At 33.0% G+C, this 17,939-nt stretch overlaps 3 protein-coding genes and 1 long non-coding RNA gene across 9 annotated transcripts; 2 read left to right on the forward strand and 2 right to left on the reverse strand.

The window, feature by feature from the left end:
• The first annotated feature begins 830 nt into the window (after positions 1–830).
• On the forward strand, positions 831–2,686 carry LOC116346414. 2 transcript variants are annotated; one of them, XR_004201583.1, is made up of 6 exons: positions 831–1,137; positions 1,206–1,477; positions 1,547–1,675; positions 1,743–1,877; positions 1,941–2,161; positions 2,236–2,686. It is a non-coding gene; the product is annotated as an uncharacterized LOC116346414 (long non-coding RNA). The 2 variants fall into 2 exon arrangements; XR_004201582.1 differs by having other exon boundaries at positions 1,206–1,675.
• An 8-nt stretch (positions 2,687–2,694) lies between these two features.
• On the reverse strand, positions 2,695–7,273 carry LOC116346407 (carnitine O-palmitoyltransferase 1, muscle isoform-like). Its single transcript, XM_031776444.1, has 9 exons — positions 6,529–7,273; positions 5,989–6,122; positions 5,312–5,912; positions 5,033–5,232; positions 4,615–4,953; positions 4,064–4,517; positions 3,723–3,975; positions 3,553–3,659; positions 2,695–3,467 (listed from the first exon to the last, which is right to left on the reverse strand). Exons 1-9 carry the CDS (start codon positions 6,667–6,669, stop codon positions 3,390–3,392), a joined length of 2,307 nt encoding a protein of 768 aa, XP_031632304.1. The 5' UTR covers positions 6,670–7,273; the 3' UTR covers positions 2,695–3,389.
• Positions 7,274–7,647: 374 nt separating this feature from the next.
• On the reverse strand, positions 7,648–12,764 carry LOC116341073 (transmembrane protein 11 homolog, mitochondrial). Of its 2 annotated transcripts, XM_031767934.1 has the most exons (5): positions 12,195–12,764; positions 10,677–10,871; positions 10,171–10,304; positions 8,874–9,070; positions 7,648–8,683 (listed from the first exon to the last, which is right to left on the reverse strand). In XM_031767934.1, the coding sequence occupies exons 2-5, from the start codon at positions 10,718–10,720 to the stop codon at positions 8,516–8,518; spliced, it is 543 nt and encodes a 180-aa protein (XP_031623794.1). In that variant the 5' UTR covers positions 10,721–10,871; positions 12,195–12,764; the 3' UTR covers positions 7,648–8,515. The 2 variants fall into 2 exon arrangements, with proteins under 2 accessions (XP_031623794.1, XP_031623802.1); XM_031767942.1 differs by lacking the exon at positions 10,677–10,871 and having other exon boundaries at positions 12,195–12,759.
• On the forward strand, positions 11,559–16,450 carry LOC116341050 (rab5 GDP/GTP exchange factor). 4 transcript variants are annotated; one of them, XR_004201127.1, is made up of 9 exons: positions 11,559–11,754; positions 12,917–13,230; positions 13,313–13,605; positions 13,686–13,930; positions 14,060–14,217; positions 14,293–14,549; positions 14,723–14,965; positions 15,061–16,140; positions 16,201–16,450. XR_004201127.1 is itself a non-coding variant. In XM_031767906.1 (8 exons), exons 2-8 carry the CDS (start codon positions 13,092–13,094, stop codon positions 16,027–16,029), a joined length of 2,304 nt encoding a protein of 767 aa, XP_031623766.1. In that variant the 5' UTR covers positions 11,559–11,754; positions 12,917–13,091; the 3' UTR covers positions 16,030–16,450. The 4 variants fall into 4 exon arrangements, 2 of the variants coding, with proteins under 2 accessions (XP_031623766.1, XP_031623774.1); XR_004201128.1 differs by having other exon boundaries at positions 15,061–16,130; XM_031767906.1 differs by having other exon boundaries at positions 15,061–16,450.
• The last annotated feature ends 1,489 nt before the right edge of the window (positions 16,451–17,939 follow it).

Raw genomic sequence — 17,939 nt, forward strand, 5'->3', positions numbered from 1 at the left:
GATTAAATGGTAGACATTGTAGATGTCAAAAACACATATTGTCAGAACTCACGTCGCGTGAGTCACGAATAACCCTATTAGCAAACTACGACACTCCTAATGAAAGACCCTTTACTAACAATACTGTGCGAGCAATACGATGCGAGCACATTTTTAATACATATGAATGAATATCGTTGGATTTGGTTTCACACATATACACCGCACCAATCGAAAATTGTCAGAAAGATGTTAGTTGCATCTCGAAAATTGAAAAAACTAATTCCACAAATAAAGAAATTTAAATGCAATAAATGACATATGAAAGAGTTCTTCTGCAGAGTTTTAAATTAAATTATGCAAATCTCTTTCCGCATAAATTGTTTATTTTTTTATTTGAGCGTAAGATTTAGATTTTCAACTTAAAACTTAATGTATTGGGTTATGTTCAAATTATGTTGTCAAATGAAATATTATTGGATGTGAAAGACACAAGTGGATCCATTCCTTTGGAATTCGTGGGAACTATGCATATAATCTCCGTTCCATTTGACACGAAAATGACCACCAGAATGGGCGAAAACGTTACATTTTTCAACGTTTGAATGTACTAAAATTACAAATTTGTTTGCTGGCAATTTCATCAGGGCAGAGAGGTGTTTTGTATTTTTTTTAAAACTCAAAATGAATTTACAGAGATCGAATTGTTTATAAATTCTGTAATATTTACGTCACCAGCAGAAAAGTGTGTTTTGCCGAGTATTTGAAAACAATGAAAAAAAATCGATAATATTCGATCAACTTCAATTGTTTATATACTGTCGTGCAAAATAGAAACTGTTGTCATAAAATGTCATTGGAAGTTTACTTAACGCACTTATAAAAGATATAAGTTAATCAGTAATTGCTTCAAGTCCTCTCAATATGAACCATTTTGGAAGTTGTTTTATTTTTTGGAAAATTTTTGCATTTTATGCCACACTCAATGTTGGATGTGGTGGACGAGTTCATTAAACTATTCGATTTTAGCTTTGAACTCCGCGAAAGGGTTGCACTAATAGAAAAATGGCTAAAAGGGGAAAATCCCAATAATTCAGATGTAATAAAAAGCGTTGAATCATCTTTGAAATATTTACAGAAAAAATGTGGTAAAGAAATGTAAGTTACTTTTTATTCATTCAGATATTTTAACAAAACTCATAATTTTATTCGATTTTCTTCTGGAGTACACGTTATCCTTCTTGTGTGAATGACGTGGCATTCATTTATAATGCTTATTATGAATTGGAGTCACGCAAAAAACGTCGTCCGTAGCCGATGATACCTTTAAAAAAGTGAGCAGAATTATTTCACCTGAAACGGCGTTTCGTGGCTATCTTGAATGCCTAACAGCCAATACCACTGCCGCTGATATAAGCAATGGAAATGTGGATCTTAACATTGAAGCTAAACTTTTCCTGAGTATCTCAACGGTACGGCATTTGGATGAATCCGTTCGGTAACATTAAATTCCCGTTAGAGTTAGGGAAAACCAATTCAAAATGAGCAATTTCTTTTTAAATTCTAGTTCAGTTTATTTAATCCATATTATGAGTCTTATAGAAAAGGCGTTCACTCGAGATCGTATTCAGTTTAACAATATGAAAGGAGTATTTGAGAAATTTATGCATTCTGTTAATATTGCGTCTCGACTCAAGTATGTATGACGATGTCATAAATAAAATTAATAGAATCCTTCAATTGAAAATATTGATTAATTTCAGCAACACAATAAATTATCTGTCACTGTCGTTCAATCAACTTACTGATGATATAAAGGTGGCTTTGGAGAAGCCAAATTCAATTTTCAGCTTGAATTCCAAATTTCAATGTGATGAAGATATTGTTTTACCAAATTAGTAAGAGAAATCTTCTTATGATAAATTTACAGTTGTTTTACATGAAAAAATATCTTTATATAGTACACCAAGTCTTATTAATAATGAAAATATCACGAAACTGTTCACAATCATGTTGCATGCTTATGTTTTATATGGCATGCGAATGAATCAAATGATGCTTGACGTATTCTTGCGTATTCTCAAATCTACGATTTACGGTATACAATGCAAACAAAGCGCATAGATCTACAATCCACTTTTAGTTTTGAACAAAGCGATGATTTTGTCACCAAAGCAAATCGGTAAATTCATCAATTTAATCAGGACTTGGTTCGATGGAAATAGGTTTTCTAAACTGTTTTATGATACATTGCAGAGAGTATTTGCAGAGTTTAATCAATATTTTAATGTTGTCCGCTGGTCAATTGAAAGATGAAAGTTGTAGAAGTATAGATAGGATGACAATTGAAGAAATGAAGCGGATCATGAAAATATATCATCAAATTCATCAAATTGACAATGTATTCGATTGGAATGATGAAAGTTTTGATATAATTTCTCAGCATTTTCACATAAAATTCACCATCCAATTTTTCAGCGACTCTCATAATGTCCAAACTATCGAGAAACTCAATGATGCGTTCAATTGCATATTTGTAAATTTTGGAAAATCGTTGGAGTCGTATACTATTGAATTTGCAGAACAATTCAATTGATACATTTTTGCACTGATCAAAAGATAACAGCTTAAAAATTCTTTCTTTTCACACAAACAATAAGAATTTGTCTACTTTTCTGTTAATAAAAAAAAAACAATTTTCCTTAGGTACACGCAACTTTTTATTTATTCATCGCTCCAATTTAAAGTTACTTTAATGTTTTTAATTTATACATATATTATTTCTATTCATTTGTTTGTTTCTTTAGTTTGTTATTTTTGTAATACTTGGTTTTGTTTAATTTAAAATATGCATAGATTTAAATAGTTTGGGCGTTCATCAAATGATTCGTGCTGTTTTTAATACTTGATAATAATCAATGAATTCCTAAAAAAAATTATCCAATAGTCTCGTCAACAAACTTTCCTTTCGATATTATTTTTTTCATTTTTCTTCAGATTTTTTTTTCATTTTTGCATTTGAGGAATGTTAACTAAATTATGAAACAAAAAAAATAATAACACTCGTTTCAAAAGAAAATTAACCTAAACTTCTATGAGCCAATATACCATAATAGAGATAACAATATTCTCGGTATTTTGTAAGTATGAACACTTTGTTGTGAAATATTGGAATTCTTTTCAGTGTGCGTCATAATGATCGTTTAGCTTGGTTTTTGGTTCGTTTACAATATTATTTAAATGTCTATGATCTTTGTTAAATAATGTTGTACAATTGTGAATTCAAATATTGAAAATATTACGTTTTTTTCTTGTTCGTGTTTTCAGTTGTTGGAAAAGATTAAATATTGTTCATATAAAAATAAATTGGGGCATTAGTTGGCCACATAAAATCCTTCAATGATTTGATTTCATTTGTTTGAATCCTCAAATAGTTTTTTGATATCAAGCAGGGCTTGTTCGATTTGTTTTGCAAATTTATCCGAATCCTACAGAAAATGGGTGGTGATAAAACTTCATTTAATAACACGAACCAAAGAAAAAAACCATAAAATAAATATCCAAAATAATTACCGTGAGAGGTGAGCTTCTCTTCGATGATATATGGAAGAAAAGCAAATTTTCACCGGCCACAATATATGACACACCATATCCATCGTCCGCCACAGGGCCAAATCCGCCTGAAATAACGCAACAAATCATGTATACCACAAAACGTGCACAACATTTTTGATAAGTCTTACCTCCAGCACTAATACAATTTGGATACTTTTTCAAGTCCATTTTATTGGTTTGGCCGTGCGGTGTTTGGCTGGTAGACAAACGCCATGGTTCACTGAGCACCTCATTCAAAAAGGGCGAATCCACTTCTAAGTACTTGGACACAACATATAGACAAAACAAATGCCGATCGATTCCTTTGCCGCACATCGCATCTTGATAGGCCCTCTGATGCCGTTGACAAGCTGCACGTAACAGTTCAATACGTTTTTCATTCTGAAATTATTTTAATTATTTTTTTTATCATTCTCATGACTCGCAATGACTTATATTATTTTTAAAAAATGGATCGTGGTTTAATTACAGTTGTATTTTGATCGAGCATTGCTTTAACCCAAATGGATGATTCAATTGTACATGGTCGAACCGTTTCTGTGCGCCCTTCACGAAATAGTCGTGTCATAGACGCTTCGTATGTGAGTGAAAAGCGGCCAGCATCTCTGTAGTAAGCCAATTGTAATGCCATTTGAATGAATGCGTCCGGTGAAATTCGGCATTTTTTCATGAAACCTTTTCCATAATGGTCATGAGCATAAATACGTAAATGGAGATCGTTTATTAAAATTTGTGCATCGAAATTGGCTTCATTGATGGCCGATATACATTCAGCATTTTTAAGATCCCATGAAATTCGTTTTGGTGATGGTGGTACAAATTCTGGCTGTCCAATACAATCACCATTCTCATCATATCCATTTTGAAGAACTTCTTCCATCACAACGAATTCCCAAACATTTGACATAACAGCTGCATCACCCCTTTTGTTAGAAAAATCACAAATACCACATAAAAAACATTTTAAAAAATCGATTTTAAACATTTTTTTTAAATAACTAATAAACTAAATGCCCTTACCAAGAATGCTCGGCATTGAAACCGATTCGACCATTCGTACCAATACATAGGTTAAAACTCTTATCAAACCATCGATTGTGTCCATTTCCATGCAACATGGCTTTGCCAAAAATATCGAGGCGAGCATCTTTGTAAATGTCCGTCTCATACGCTTCGTCGTCGAGCGAGACAATAAATGCAGCCGATTCAATGGTATGTAATGAAATACGATTAATGCCTTTATTAAACATTGAATTCCGAATCTGAGCCCATTTCGTGCGATTCCATGCGGTCAACGAAGCAAGCAAATCTTCATTTGTTGTTGATTGTTCGCCTGACTTCAGAATTTCTTCCATTTGACTGTGAATTAAATTTTAGTTTTTTTACAATTTTTATATATTTTACTATTGTAAATTTATCACGATTATAAATGGCTTACATTTGAATTTCGTTGGGTTTCAATAGTCTTCCTTTGTGATAGATGATGACTTTGAAATAGCGTCCTTTATGTATCACAACAATATGATTGGAATCCATATAATGAATGATTTTGTCGCTTTCAACGCCGGGTACACGAACCGTATTAAATATTCGTTCGTATTGCCATGAACATAGTGGAACCAGTCCTTGTGCCATAATCTAGATTCAATATTTTCATATTAGCCAAAATACGATGTGGAATTGATTTTTTTGTTTGTTTTTGTTTTCGTTCACTTACCGGCTGTAGTTCTTGTCGTTCGATCAATCGCCGGAATTGTAGTAACAAATTGATAGTCATTGCAGCGCGAGCCGATTGTTTTCGCGTATTTTCAAGAAACAATGCATCGATGCCATAGAAATTGCTATTGACCATCAATGGACTGCGACCACGCAAGTAAACATACTCTTCCCACCAGTCGCTGACAAAATTTTGTGCCCACCAACTTTTCAAAATTAAATAGCGTTGCAATTTTGGTGCGATTATCACTTCAAATTCTTTGGCCAATTGCTCCATTCGCTTATAATTTTCATCATCTAACAATGGACGCACGGAAAGTAAGTATCGCGATAGTGTATCGTGTATAGAAGGTAATGGAAGATTTGGTAATGATCCTTGGAAACTGTATAAGCCCGGTGTATTCCAAGCGGAAAATAGTCGAGTTGCTGCTGCCCATAGTTTTGTGGTGAATGAAATTTTACTGCCTTTTTCGCGTGATTCATACATCCAGCCTTTGTACATGAGCAACAGTTTCAATGTATTTCGCATGACGAAACAAATTGCCAGCCAAACCAAGAGTGCCGTCAAAAAGCATGCAAATAACTGCCATGATAAGGTATCGCTGCATTTGTATTTGATAAAAATTGAAAAATTCGGCTCAAAAATAAAATAATAATAAAAAAAAATGTATGCTTTACCCGGGAAGAAGCGAAAGAATAAATCTGACTGTATCGAACTGAGATTTTTCAGAAAGATGAAGTGCGGATAAAATTGCCGTTATGATCCAAAGACTTTGCAAATGAGCTGGATAAGCGCCATTGCGTAATCCATTCTAAAGGAAACAATTGTAATAAAAAAAGCAGAACAGAAAGAAACAAATCAAAAGCAATTCGTCATTATATTATTATTATTAATCACCATGAATTCATCGGCATATGACAAAGCCAATGTTGAAATTTTGTGTTATTATCTTACTTATATTAAATGTCGCGTGTAGAAAACTACTTTTTAAGCAAAAAAAAAAGAACAATTAATCGAGGACAATTTTCTGAATACGCTTATTCATTTTTGAACCTTGTCCGACAATTAAGATAAGCTGAAAATTAATTGAACAACAGTTTGTTTTTCTCATTTCATGACACTCAAAGAGTCAATTTATATGTCATGGCAATTATTATTTATCAGAACAATGTTCAATTTTAAATATAGATATATAGAAATATTGGTTGTATACTTACACGAAATCGTGCGATGCGCTTTTTCCATGAACGAACGCCCGAGTCCCAAATCAAATCAAGTACTTCACGATCGTAATTGATGTCCCATCCTTCGTGCGTTATTGAAAATGAAAATGCAACAGCTTGATGCGCTTCAGCCATTCCACGGTGGTCGCCTCGTTGCGATTTGAAATGTGATAAATTGAGTGATTAGAAACTCCCACAAGGAAATTCCTTCACAGATTTTTTATCCACCACAAAAAATAATAATAATCTCTGAAATGTCGATGTTATTTTGGCAGTGTTGTTTTTTCTTCTTTGTAGAATAAAGACACTATTTTACTAATGAACTATGGATAAATCTCGATTTTTTTGTATGAATTTTGCGTTGTTGATAAAATGAGTATATATCGATGGATTTTAATAGCAAATGTCTATTTATTTTTTTCCCTCTATGGTTTGCATGCAATCATCCAAGTGGTGCACACATTTTGTTATCAAACAGAAAAGTGCGCATTTCGAATCAACTTTGGACAGCACTGAAACATTTTTTTTTCCAAAATGAGAAACTGTTTCTCTGAATCGAAACACACACTTTTAATTTTTTCTTAGTTGGTTCGATGGAAGAACGATTGATAGCCCAATGAACGATTGTTTGGTGATTTTTCTGATTTAGTTGTTTGTTTTTGGTTTTTGTTTATTTCGAATTACCATAAATAAAACCAAGCGTTTGACAGCTAACACAAACATCAATAAACAGAGACACATTCATTCAGTTTGATATTTTCAGCAGTCTCTGTAGCGCCACACACATACTTGTAAGTTAATATGGATTCGTGTGTTTAAGTGTCACATGTACACACAGATACACGATAGACTTCTTATATGCCGACAATACGCACATGCGTCAATATGGATTGCGTTGGATATATCTAAACCAAGGATGGATATATGTGTATGGGTGAATGTTTATTTGATTGGCAGTTATTTGCTATGATTTAAGAATATTACTGATATAAAACTGAAATTATTGTTTTGAAAATGCAATAAATTGTCGCGTTTATTGGCGAAAAGGAAAAACATCGATGTTTCTAGTGAATTGCTATTTTTTTTATTTTTTATAAAATTATATACACAGGATTGACTGAAGATAGCTGTTGAACTTTCTTTTCTTTTATTTCCATTAATATTAAAACGTCAAAATGTTGCTCATTTTTTCTGTTTACATAAAAACCCGTATTTGTCTTTGATCATATTCTTTATATCTAGCATATTTTGGGTTCTCTTCCCAATTTTTTTTTCTCCCTTGGTAATTCTGGCAAGCAAATGTTGTGCAAACAAATCGAAAAATTAAACAAATAACGAATTTCAAACAATCCTGTGTGTAATTTAAATTTGTATAATTCGAAACAAGAGCTAAAACAAACTAGATTATTATTTGTGTTTCATAATTTCTTAATTCCTGTTTAAAATTCAAATCGAATTTTAATATACATAATACAGCGTCTTTGAATTTATTAAAACATTTCTAATTATTCATTTTTTTTCTCTTTCATTAAATTGGCGTATCTAGATAGAGTTTCCTCTGTTCTAGAATAATAACTTCTCTTTTATTTCATTTCACTTTTGTGTATGTGTGTGTTTATATGTTTAAAATAATTTTTTTCTTTTTATTCGCTTCAAACGTATACACAAGGTATACCTTCACAATCCTTAACATTAATTTAATATAGTTTTTTTCTGTATGTGGTTTCTTTTTATTTTCAAAATACATCTTGTTTAATAAAATTTGGTTTTTGCCTAAGGTTTTTAATAAAATTTGTATTGAAACTTTTTTTTTGCTGTTGGCTAATATGGCATTTGTAACCAAATTTCATTTCAAATAGGTAATGATATTGTTAACAATTAAAATCTGAACATCGCGATCCGATGGTATTTGGAAATACTTGTTCAACACAATTGAAACACATGACAAAACTCAAATTGTTGTATTGTTTGTGAGTGTGTTCTATTTGTACGCTTCGTAAAGTGTCCATGCACAGAATGCAGTTGCTAATAGTGTTACTGATCGATGTAGGTATTTTGTGCGAGTATTTTTCGTATAAACTAATGCTATGGGTGATGAGAAATTTTGGAAGTCGGGTATTTTTTCTAATTTCTTCGGGTCTGTCTCAACCTAAAAGTAAACAAAATATATATATATACATATATATATATATATATCGGTTTCTGGTTAGCATTTTCCAAAAACATCATTTATGTTTTATAATTTTAGACGTTGTGCATGTTTCGATTGATTGACGAACACAAATTTCGTCAATTGTGCGCATTAATTAAATGAAAATAGAAAAACGTTTGCAAATTACCTGATATTGACAACAATAATCAACATTCCAGCTAACTGTATAGAGTCCAGTACAAAAAATTGAAATTGCACTCAATGGTGCACTGAACACAGGCCGATCTGGCATTATTGCACCGCATACAATTGACGCCAAACCACTAACCACAGCCGTTTTGTGCAAACAATTTCCGACGCGAATCCATCGTGCTGTTTCATCACCTAGAGATAATCAGAAGAAAAAATAGGAATTAATGGAAATTAATCAACATGTAATGGAATGTAATGGAAAATGAAATTGAAATAATCTAATCACAGTGTAACACCTACACTATGTGTGCTTTTTACTTTCAGTATGGCGCACACATTAAATTTCGTAACTTAATGGCTAAATGCGCTTACGCAAACAGATTGCTTAAAATTAAGATTTGGTTGTGGTTATTTACAGTAAATTGGATCTGTGAAATGAAAAAGAAACGAAAAAGAAATCATAATATTAGTAGCAAATCGAATGTATGTATGTACAATTGTACATATGTCTTTTACTTATTGCATTACAACTTGAAATTTACCTCAGTTGAGATCAGCCAGTCTGCGAACGGTGAAAATCGGATTCAATTGTTGACCTTTCACTATGGCATGCAGAGCATTTTCAGATTTGACCTCTTCTTCGCGTACCCATTCCGAATCTCTAATATCGTTTGCAACGAGATACTGGACCTGATGAAATGCAAAACAAAAAAAAATACAAATTAAAAATGAAACTAAATAAAAAATGAGACAATTGAAGACCAGCTCACTGAGATCGTATACAACGTGCACAACTTTTTGTTTCATTTGCAAAGTGATGGAATTGGAAAATGTCACTTGTCTCGATGCGTTGTGAATTTTACACACGCGTACACAAAACACAACATACAATATTCAAATGTACTCACTCTGTCTGTGTGTGTGCTGCTGTTTTCGCTCAGATGCTGTCCGTGCGTCTAGATGCTGTCATTGCGATATTGTCCCGATGGAATGCTATTGTATGGCAAACGTGTTGATTCGTTGTGATGTTCTCTGTTCCACTGCTACTAACACTACCAAATCTCAATTTTTGTATTGCAATCTGTTTGCTATCGCGATTTTAGTTCATTTTCAAATTGTTCTTAATTTAACCTGTATGTGTGTGTGATCAAACCTTTACTACTTTCTTACTACATTCTTTAAATAGCTAGTTGATATTGTGATTATTTCAATTGCATATAATGGGAGGAATGGATCAGAAATTGTAGAGTAATGGAATAGTAATTTTTAAGTAAGTATGCCACGTTCATCACCCAAACGTTGTGGTTCAATTATGATGTATTTGACTTTAGCCTCGAGTGCCTTTTCCAATTCATTTTCAAATGTATCGTGCTCATCTCCTTCGTACACCTCACGAATTACTTGTGTGGTTGTCGATTTATCCTCGCTACAAAATAATCAAAAAGCATAAATATTCAAATTAATTCATTCGAATTGCAACGAGATGTTATGGGTTTTGTTGATTTCAAAAGCAAGTAATTGAATCACATGCAACATCAAAAGAGTCATGAAAATATATATATAGAAAATAAATGCCCACATAATTCGGAAATCAATGCCGGAAATTCGGAATGATCAAAAAGGAAATCGAGAAAAAAAACACACACATACAAAATAATTAAACATTCAATCGAGAGATGATAACAAAAAACAAACGAAAGTATATGTGACTTCTGTCACACACCATGTAATTAGAACGAACGGTTCTATTGATACAAATGCTATATTCAACTATGTAATATGTTGTTTAATCTCTTACTCGATTGGACTCAGAGGTTTCGATGTATATTGACTGAATGCCATTTTTGGGCTCCAACCCGTTTTTTATCTTCAAGCTTTTATTCGTTCGTTTTTTTTATTCAGTTTTCAAATTTGATTACGGTTTATTGAACTTAAACGTTTAACGTGCCCGTTTTCTCTTACACCTCGGGACAAATTTTCTTTCCTGGATTAGCTATTAATAAATTTATGTTATATTATCGATTATATATGATGCATATTAAAGTTGCTAATAAATTTTTTATTAACACAACATAATTTTGAGATTTTTCATACTTCTGAAATCAGCATAAAAAAACATTTTGTTCTATGACGGAAAACAAAAGGAAACGAATAATAAAGCCCAATTAAACAACAAAATTAAGAAAAAAATTGAAAAAAAAAAAATGTTGAAAGCGACGCGATTTGAAGATGTATTTGTGCTTTTATTCATACATTAAATTATAATTTATAAAGAATTTTTCTACACTGTAGAGTTAACAGATGCTATTGTAACCGCTTTCTTTGTATGTATGATTGATGCATGCCAAGGTTATGTCATAATGCACAAAAATTCTTAACTTATCATCATCTTTTTTATTCTTCTTCGAATTTGTTTCTTATCTCAATTTGATTGTTTTATTAAATGTCACTTTTCATCTAACTTCAGTGAGATAAAGAAATACTGATTTCAAATCAAAACCACAACGAATCGACGATGGACGATGATGTCGTTAAAATCACGATAAAAACGAAGTTGTAATAAATGACGACAACCAAACGAGCGATACAATGAATGCGAAAATTTGCGGTTACTTCATGTAATGATAACAGTCAATTCACAAATGCGTGCGTACTAATATAGATTTAGACACTATTGCATGCTTCAATCAAAAGCAAATAGTCCATTGCTAACCAATGATTTGATTAAATTTGTCGGGATTCTTTTTTCCGCTGTGTCTTTTTTATATTGAGTGTACAATGTGATATAGAGTTGGTGACAGTGCGGAAAATAAAAGCAAAACAAAATTTATTGAGCTACTGAATGAATTGAACGAAGACGAAAAAAACAAAGACTGGTGAAAGAGATATAGAATATTTTAAGGAAATAGAATAAAAAATAAAAACATTTGTATAAAATAAAAATCTTGAACAAATGTGGCCTTGAAAATGTTGTGTTCCAAAAATAAATCGATTACGGATGTTATCGAATATTTTATTGATATCATGTGTTACGCAACAGATACAAGCAAGAAAAAAATGCAACTGGCTCTTCATTCAAAGTGGGAATTTAGTTTTAAATAGTAGCAGAAAATGAATACGGTTCATGTGATGTAGTGGTGAGCTAATCAAATCGATTACAAAAGATGAAGCGAACGGAAGAATTAACAAAAACAGTTGAATCTTCTTTTTATTTTGTAATGGCAAAAAAAAAAAAAAACAATGTGCACCTTATGCCGATGAATACGCAAGAAAATAATATTTTTTTTTGTATCACGATTTTTTTTTTAATATTTACCTGTCACTAATGCCAACCATTTCAATGGCTTATTTGAGTGAGTTTATGTGGAAAATGTAAACGCAAATTACTTCGCACCACCACACAGACACACACACACTCCTGTACAGTAGCTGTCAAAAATTGCGTTATGTCGAATCGTTTGAATGGGACTAAAAAGTAGACAGTTTGCACATCAAAAGATTCTTTTACTGAGTCTCAAAACAGCTGATTCTTTCTTTCACTCTCGTCTTGATGTTTTTTGCCCGTAAAATTGAATATTTGAATTAAAGCGCTCAACACAAAACCGTTTCACGTTCCTTTTATTACAAACGGAGCACAAAGCGCATTGCACACACAATGGAAACAAAATAATGAAATTTCCTTTGTCACTCAAAACGAACCACGTTTGTGACGACTTAAATAAACAATGCAATTTTTATTTACCCACAAAAATACACACACTTTTTTTCCACCAATTTTGACAAAGGAAATTATGCACACATTACCCGTTTTATAAATGTGTGATTTCACATTATGCGTTAAAATGAAAAAAATAAAATTGAAAATATTTACGGTGGAATATTTCATGAAATGAATCGATTTAAAAAAGTAGAATTTTGTGTGTATTTCGAAATTGAAATCGTCGAATCGATTTAATGTGTGTTTTTGTGTTGAAATACAAGATTTTATATTAACAGTGTTTGTATCTGTCAAAAATTTACCACTAGCGATCTCTACAGGTTTTTACAGTATTTTCAACTGTCAATCTAATGACGACTGAACGAATCCAGTGAAATGAGCAACAATGACATTTTTGTGCACGGAATAGACACAGTGACATTTATATTTATGTTTAGGATAATAATAATTATTTTTCGCTCGTATTTTATCTTAAAACTGTGAATTGACAACAAAATGTATCCATCACGAGCGTCTGGCTTGCGAATCAATCGTGATTTAATGTGCAAACAGGGTTGTGGATTCTATGGAAATGCACAATGTGATATGCTCTGTTCAAAATGCTATCGAGAGAAAAACATACAACAATTAAATGGTAATTGACCATGGACAGTGTAGATTTGCAACTTTTTTCAAATACATTAATTGAGCATTTTCGTTGGTTTTTTTATGTTTAGAAAATAAAGTCGTAAAAGAATCACAATTGAAACGTGAAGTGCAGGCAGTCAAATCAATTTTACAAGGTGGTGCCACTTCATTGGGTGAACATTCACAAATCCAACGACATGAGTCACAACATTCCAAAGATGTACATCGACATGTAAAAGACGATAAAGGCAAGAAGAAACGAAATTTGTTGGAAGTATTCAAAAAACCATCGAATGCCAAAGAAATTGGTAAACCAATTAAACAACGAACCAGTCCACACGTCATCGATAAATTTGAACTCGAATGCATCGAAATTTTGAAGGTTTGTTATCATTGGGCACAATACGAATTTGTTGTATTTTTTTATAAGAAAAATGTATTTTTTTTTTACTTTATTTTTAGCATCTCAAAATTCCCGACAATGCAAAGAAAGAATTGACATATCTGATACAAATGCTGGAGAATGTGATAAAAAAGAAGTATTTGAATAGCAATATTGTGGAATTAAGTGAAAGCGTTCAAAATAGCTATGTCAAGTTTGCCGACTTCATTAACTCGCCCGAATCACAATTTTCAAATGTTTCGTCCGAATTAATCGAGCAAATTATCGATTTCTTCGAAAAAGTTGTTATGACACGCAACCATAAGTATGTCAATATTCAATATAAATTTTGCTTTCAAAATAAACAGAACTGTGGACATTACTCCGGTGTAAAAAAAAACAGCTCTGATAGTAAATCTTCTAAATTGATTTAAATGGAATTTAAAAATTTCAGAATACTGTTTTCACCTCCATTCACAAATGATGAAGAAAAAGATGCTGCTGTTCACAAGCGCATTCGACAATTAAGTTGGATAAATGCACGGCATTTGGTGTGTAGCATTGATGAAGTGAATGCCGATGTTCGTGATTTAGTTTATTGTTCAATTAACGGTAAATACAAGACCATTCAACAATAACACCGACGCCCAAGTAAATGATGCACTAAAATTATTCCCATTAACATAGAATTAATATCAATGGATTCGTATCCATCGCCGCAAGAGAAACTCGATTGTATTGTGCGCAGTTGCCGTAATATATTTACATTGCTGAAGCATGGCTCAGACGGACCGGCTAGTGCTGATGAATTTTTGCCAGCATTAATATTTGTAGTATTGAAAGCGAACCCAGTTCGATTGCATAGCAATATAAATTACATTACACGATTCAGTAATGCATCACGATTGATGAGTGGAGAAGGCGGATATTATTTCACCAATTTGGTATGTATGTGTGTTTGTGTGCATGTTAGTGTGTGAGAGGGAGATCATTTATGAGATTTCGTATTTGTTGAATTTTTGGGGCGTTATTCGCACCATTTCAAACGTTGTTCCATTTCAATTTTATGAATCGAATGATGAGATACATTTTCATTTTTTTTGTTCTTTGATTGCAGTGTTGTGCAATTTCTTTTATCGAAAATTTAACGCACGAATCACTATCGATGCCAGTGAGTGAATTCAATGCTTTGATGTCGGGTCAAATTGCAATCCATTCGGTGTGGGAGAGTGCACTGATGTCATGCGAAATGATGCATATGCTGGATGAAAATTGTAAAACAATCACACAGCTAAATAAACGAAATAACGAAACACTTGACTATATTCAACAAATGGACAAAGATATTACTGAATTTAAGGTGAGTTCTCTTGGAATATGCATCTTCTATATCATCGATTTCAATTGTAATGGGTCAATAGATTGAAATATTTGTTATTCTATTGTTTGAAATAGGAAAATTTGTCGAAAAATTTAAATGCCGTTCTACAGCGCACTCAGTTCGAGTTTAAAGAAATCAAAACGTTGCAGTCACTACGAGACAACATATTGCCTTCAAGTATCAAACATAGATTGTCCTTGGATCGTCCGTCACAATTTCAAGCAAACAATAGCGCCAGCAGTGGTGGTCATTTTATGTCAAATTTGGTATCTTCAATGGCTGCAATAAATTTGAAATCAAAAGACAGTCCATTTCCATTTGGATTAGAAGCTGAATCAAAAGAATCGGCCACCGGTGATGCTCTTTCATCGTCAAAACCAAGCGATACTGAAACATTTACGGGTGGTGTGGATATTCTTGAAAATGAAATTCTACTACCAACCATTAACGATCCAATGAAATCAAGTCCAAGCATTGACTATTTATCAGTATCGCCAAGTTTTGGGCCGTGTAGTCTATCTTTTGATAATCAATCGTTTGATGAAACAACACCCGACGAATTTGCGCCAATTAATTTCCTAAAAGGCATCACTAATATCAATTATGATTTCACATTCTCTGATAATAGCGGTGAAAATAGTATATCAGAGGATGTAGCCGGCGAAGCGGCTGGACGATCAACAACAATAACATCAACGCTTGAACCGATTGCAGTAAATGCACTCAAAACATCGGATTCAAATTCGTCATTTAATTTGGATGAATTTGATCCATTACGAAATATTGAGAATAGTAATACAGTAGAAGTGTCCACATCGTCGTCATCGCAATCAAAGCCACTGAATATCAGTTTAACCGACTCAAAACCAACAACATTAATCGAAAGCGAAGATTCACCCAATCAAGTACTATTACCCTCACCACTTAAACCAACATCTACCGACTACAAAGGATTTTCCAATTCAAACATACCAACGATATCGTGCAATACCGGCGACTTTAGTTCGCTCAACTATGCGGATGCCAACAATCAACAAAGTTAAATCTACTCTACCGAAAACGACGACCACAAGCTCACATAACTAATTGCTCATGATACATCCGATAGATGTGTGTGTTTGTGTGTGTGTGTCAGCATATGCATGTATATATATGTATAAGAATTTTCCATGTGACATATTTCACTGTTTTATATGTCTCTTTGTTTATCTCAGTCGTTCAGTCATGCAGTAGATCATCCGTTCGCTCACTTGTGGATATTGCGCTGTACACTCCACTTCAATTGTTCATATTTGGATCTTAATGTCAATTGCTTTTCCATTTCAATATTGCCACCCAAACCGAATGAATCAATCTATATTATATACATACAGGGTGGCGCATTTAATCGGGTTTTCCAGGGGGGTGGGAATTTTGAAAAACCCTTTGAGGGGTATGTTGTGGGTAAAAAATAAAAAATTTCTATCGGAGCAGAATTTTGAATTTTTCCCCAGGGGGGGGTGGGGGTGCCCCCAATTTTGCAAAACTTCATCGGATCAAAAAATCATGTACTACAAAGTTGTTCAAAATGACGAGAGAAATTTTTTAGGACCCCTGCCCTCCAAGTCCATGCACCCCTTAAGGGGGTCGGGGGGTCAAAAACCCCCAAGATGTGATTTTTTTGACCTGAAACCCAAAAATTCGGAATCAGCATGAAAAATTACCTTAGAATCGATATTTTTCTCATTCACGTTTTTTCACAAATTTTGGACCAAAAAAGTGTAAAATCGACTTTGTAAGATTTGAGGGGTAGAAAAATATCGATTCTAAGGTAATTTTTCATGCTGACTCTGAATTTTTGGGTTTCAGGTCAAAAAAATCACATCTTGGGGGTTTTTGACCCCCCGACCCCCTTAAGGGGTGCAGGGACTTGGAGGGCAGGGGTCCTAAAAAATTTCTCTCGTCATTTTGAACAACTTTGTAGTACATGATTTTTTGATCCGATGAAGTTTTGCAAAATTGGGGGCACCCCCACCCCCCCTGGGGAAAAATTCAAAATTCTGCTCCGATAGAAATTTTTTATTTTTTACCCACAACATACCCCTCAAAGGGTTTTTCAAAATTCCCACCCCCCTGGAAAACCCGATTAAATGCGCCACCCTGTATATGTTTAAAATCTGTCAGTCAAATGTGTAAATGTTTGTTAAATCACTTGAAATATAAATTATCCAAACCACTTGATCGAACTTGACATTGCATTTTATTTATAATACAACACCGTTTGCCATTTTTTTTTTTGTTAATCTTTTTTCGGCACGTGTATTGTCTGGCGCGCATTTTCGAGCTCTTATCAATCAGATGTCTTACTCCTTTTTTGTCAACTAATGAATGAAACACAGGATGGACAATTGGACACTGAATGTATCAATAAATAGAAACAAAATTGTGATATGTGTTTTATTTATAATTAGAACAATAAATTGTATATAAAAAAAATGAACTATTGCAATTTTAATGATATTAACGGATTTGAATATAAAACAAATACCCTATCAAAATTCAGAACCGAAATAACAAAAAAGTGGCAATTCCATTGAAAATTAATACCGTACATGAAATCAAATTCAAAATATAAACATCATGATGTACATTATACATGTATCTCTAGATATACAAAGATATGAACAGTAAATTTTATAAAACGTAACAGTGTTGTAAAATGTTGAGAATAAAATTCCAAAATTGTCGTTGCAAAAAGAGCGAACAAATGTCTATTTGCATATGAGGTTGCACGGGTCCGCCACTCAATGTAATTGAATTTTATCTGCATAGCAAGTGTGTTAAAATTTGTAACCTGAATGAAATTGAATTTTCGATAATTCGCAAGCAAATCACAAACAAAGCGAAATGTTAAATAGGTTGCTGCCAGCCACACTAGCAGCGCTCACATTCTCGTTTCGTTTGCCGAGAATAC

This window comes from Contarinia nasturtii, unplaced genomic scaffold, assembly GCF_009176525.2.
Source record: "Contarinia nasturtii isolate CC-2019 unplaced genomic scaffold, AAFC_CNas_1.1 Cnas_scaffold_129, whole genome shotgun sequence".
Classification (NCBI taxonomy): domain Eukaryota; kingdom Metazoa; phylum Arthropoda; class Insecta; order Diptera; family Cecidomyiidae; genus Contarinia; species Contarinia nasturtii.

Bases quoted from the DNA above. Each gene is read 5' to 3' on its own strand.
- LOC116341073 (XM_031767934.1), bottom strand. From the start codon at position 10,720: ATGGCATTCAGTCAATATACATCGAAACCTCTGAGTCCAATCGA. The intron at 10,305-10,676 runs GTAAGAGATTAA...ATTATTTTGTAG, and splicing joins AAACCTCTGAGTCCAATCGA to CGAGGATAAATCGACAACCA. The intron at 8,684-8,873 runs GTAATTTGCAAA...GTTTACTTTTAG, and splicing joins ATTATTGTTGTCAATATCAG to GTTGAGACAGACCCGAAGAA.
- LOC116341050 (XM_031767906.1), top strand. From the start codon at position 13,092: ATGTATCCATCACGAGCGTCTGGCTTGCGAATCAATCGTGATTTAATG. The intron at 13,231-13,312 runs GTAATTGACCAT...TTTTATGTTTAG, and splicing joins AAACATACAACAATTAAATG to AAAATAAAGTCGTAAAAGAA. The intron at 14,218-14,292 runs GTAAATACAAGA...CCATTAACATAG, and splicing joins AGTTTATTGTTCAATTAACG to AATTAATATCAATGGATTCG.
- LOC116346407 (XM_031776444.1), bottom strand. From the start codon at position 6,669: ATGGCTGAAGCGCATCAAGCTGTTGCATTTTCATTTTCAATAACGCAC. The intron at 4,954-5,032 runs GTAAGCCATTTA...TTTAATTCACAG, and splicing joins AAACCCAACGAAATTCAAAT to TCAAATGGAAGAAATTCTGA. The intron at 3,660-3,722 runs GTAAGACTTATC...GCGTTATTTCAG, and splicing joins AAATTGTATTAGTGCTGGAG to GCGGATTTGGCCCTGTGGCG.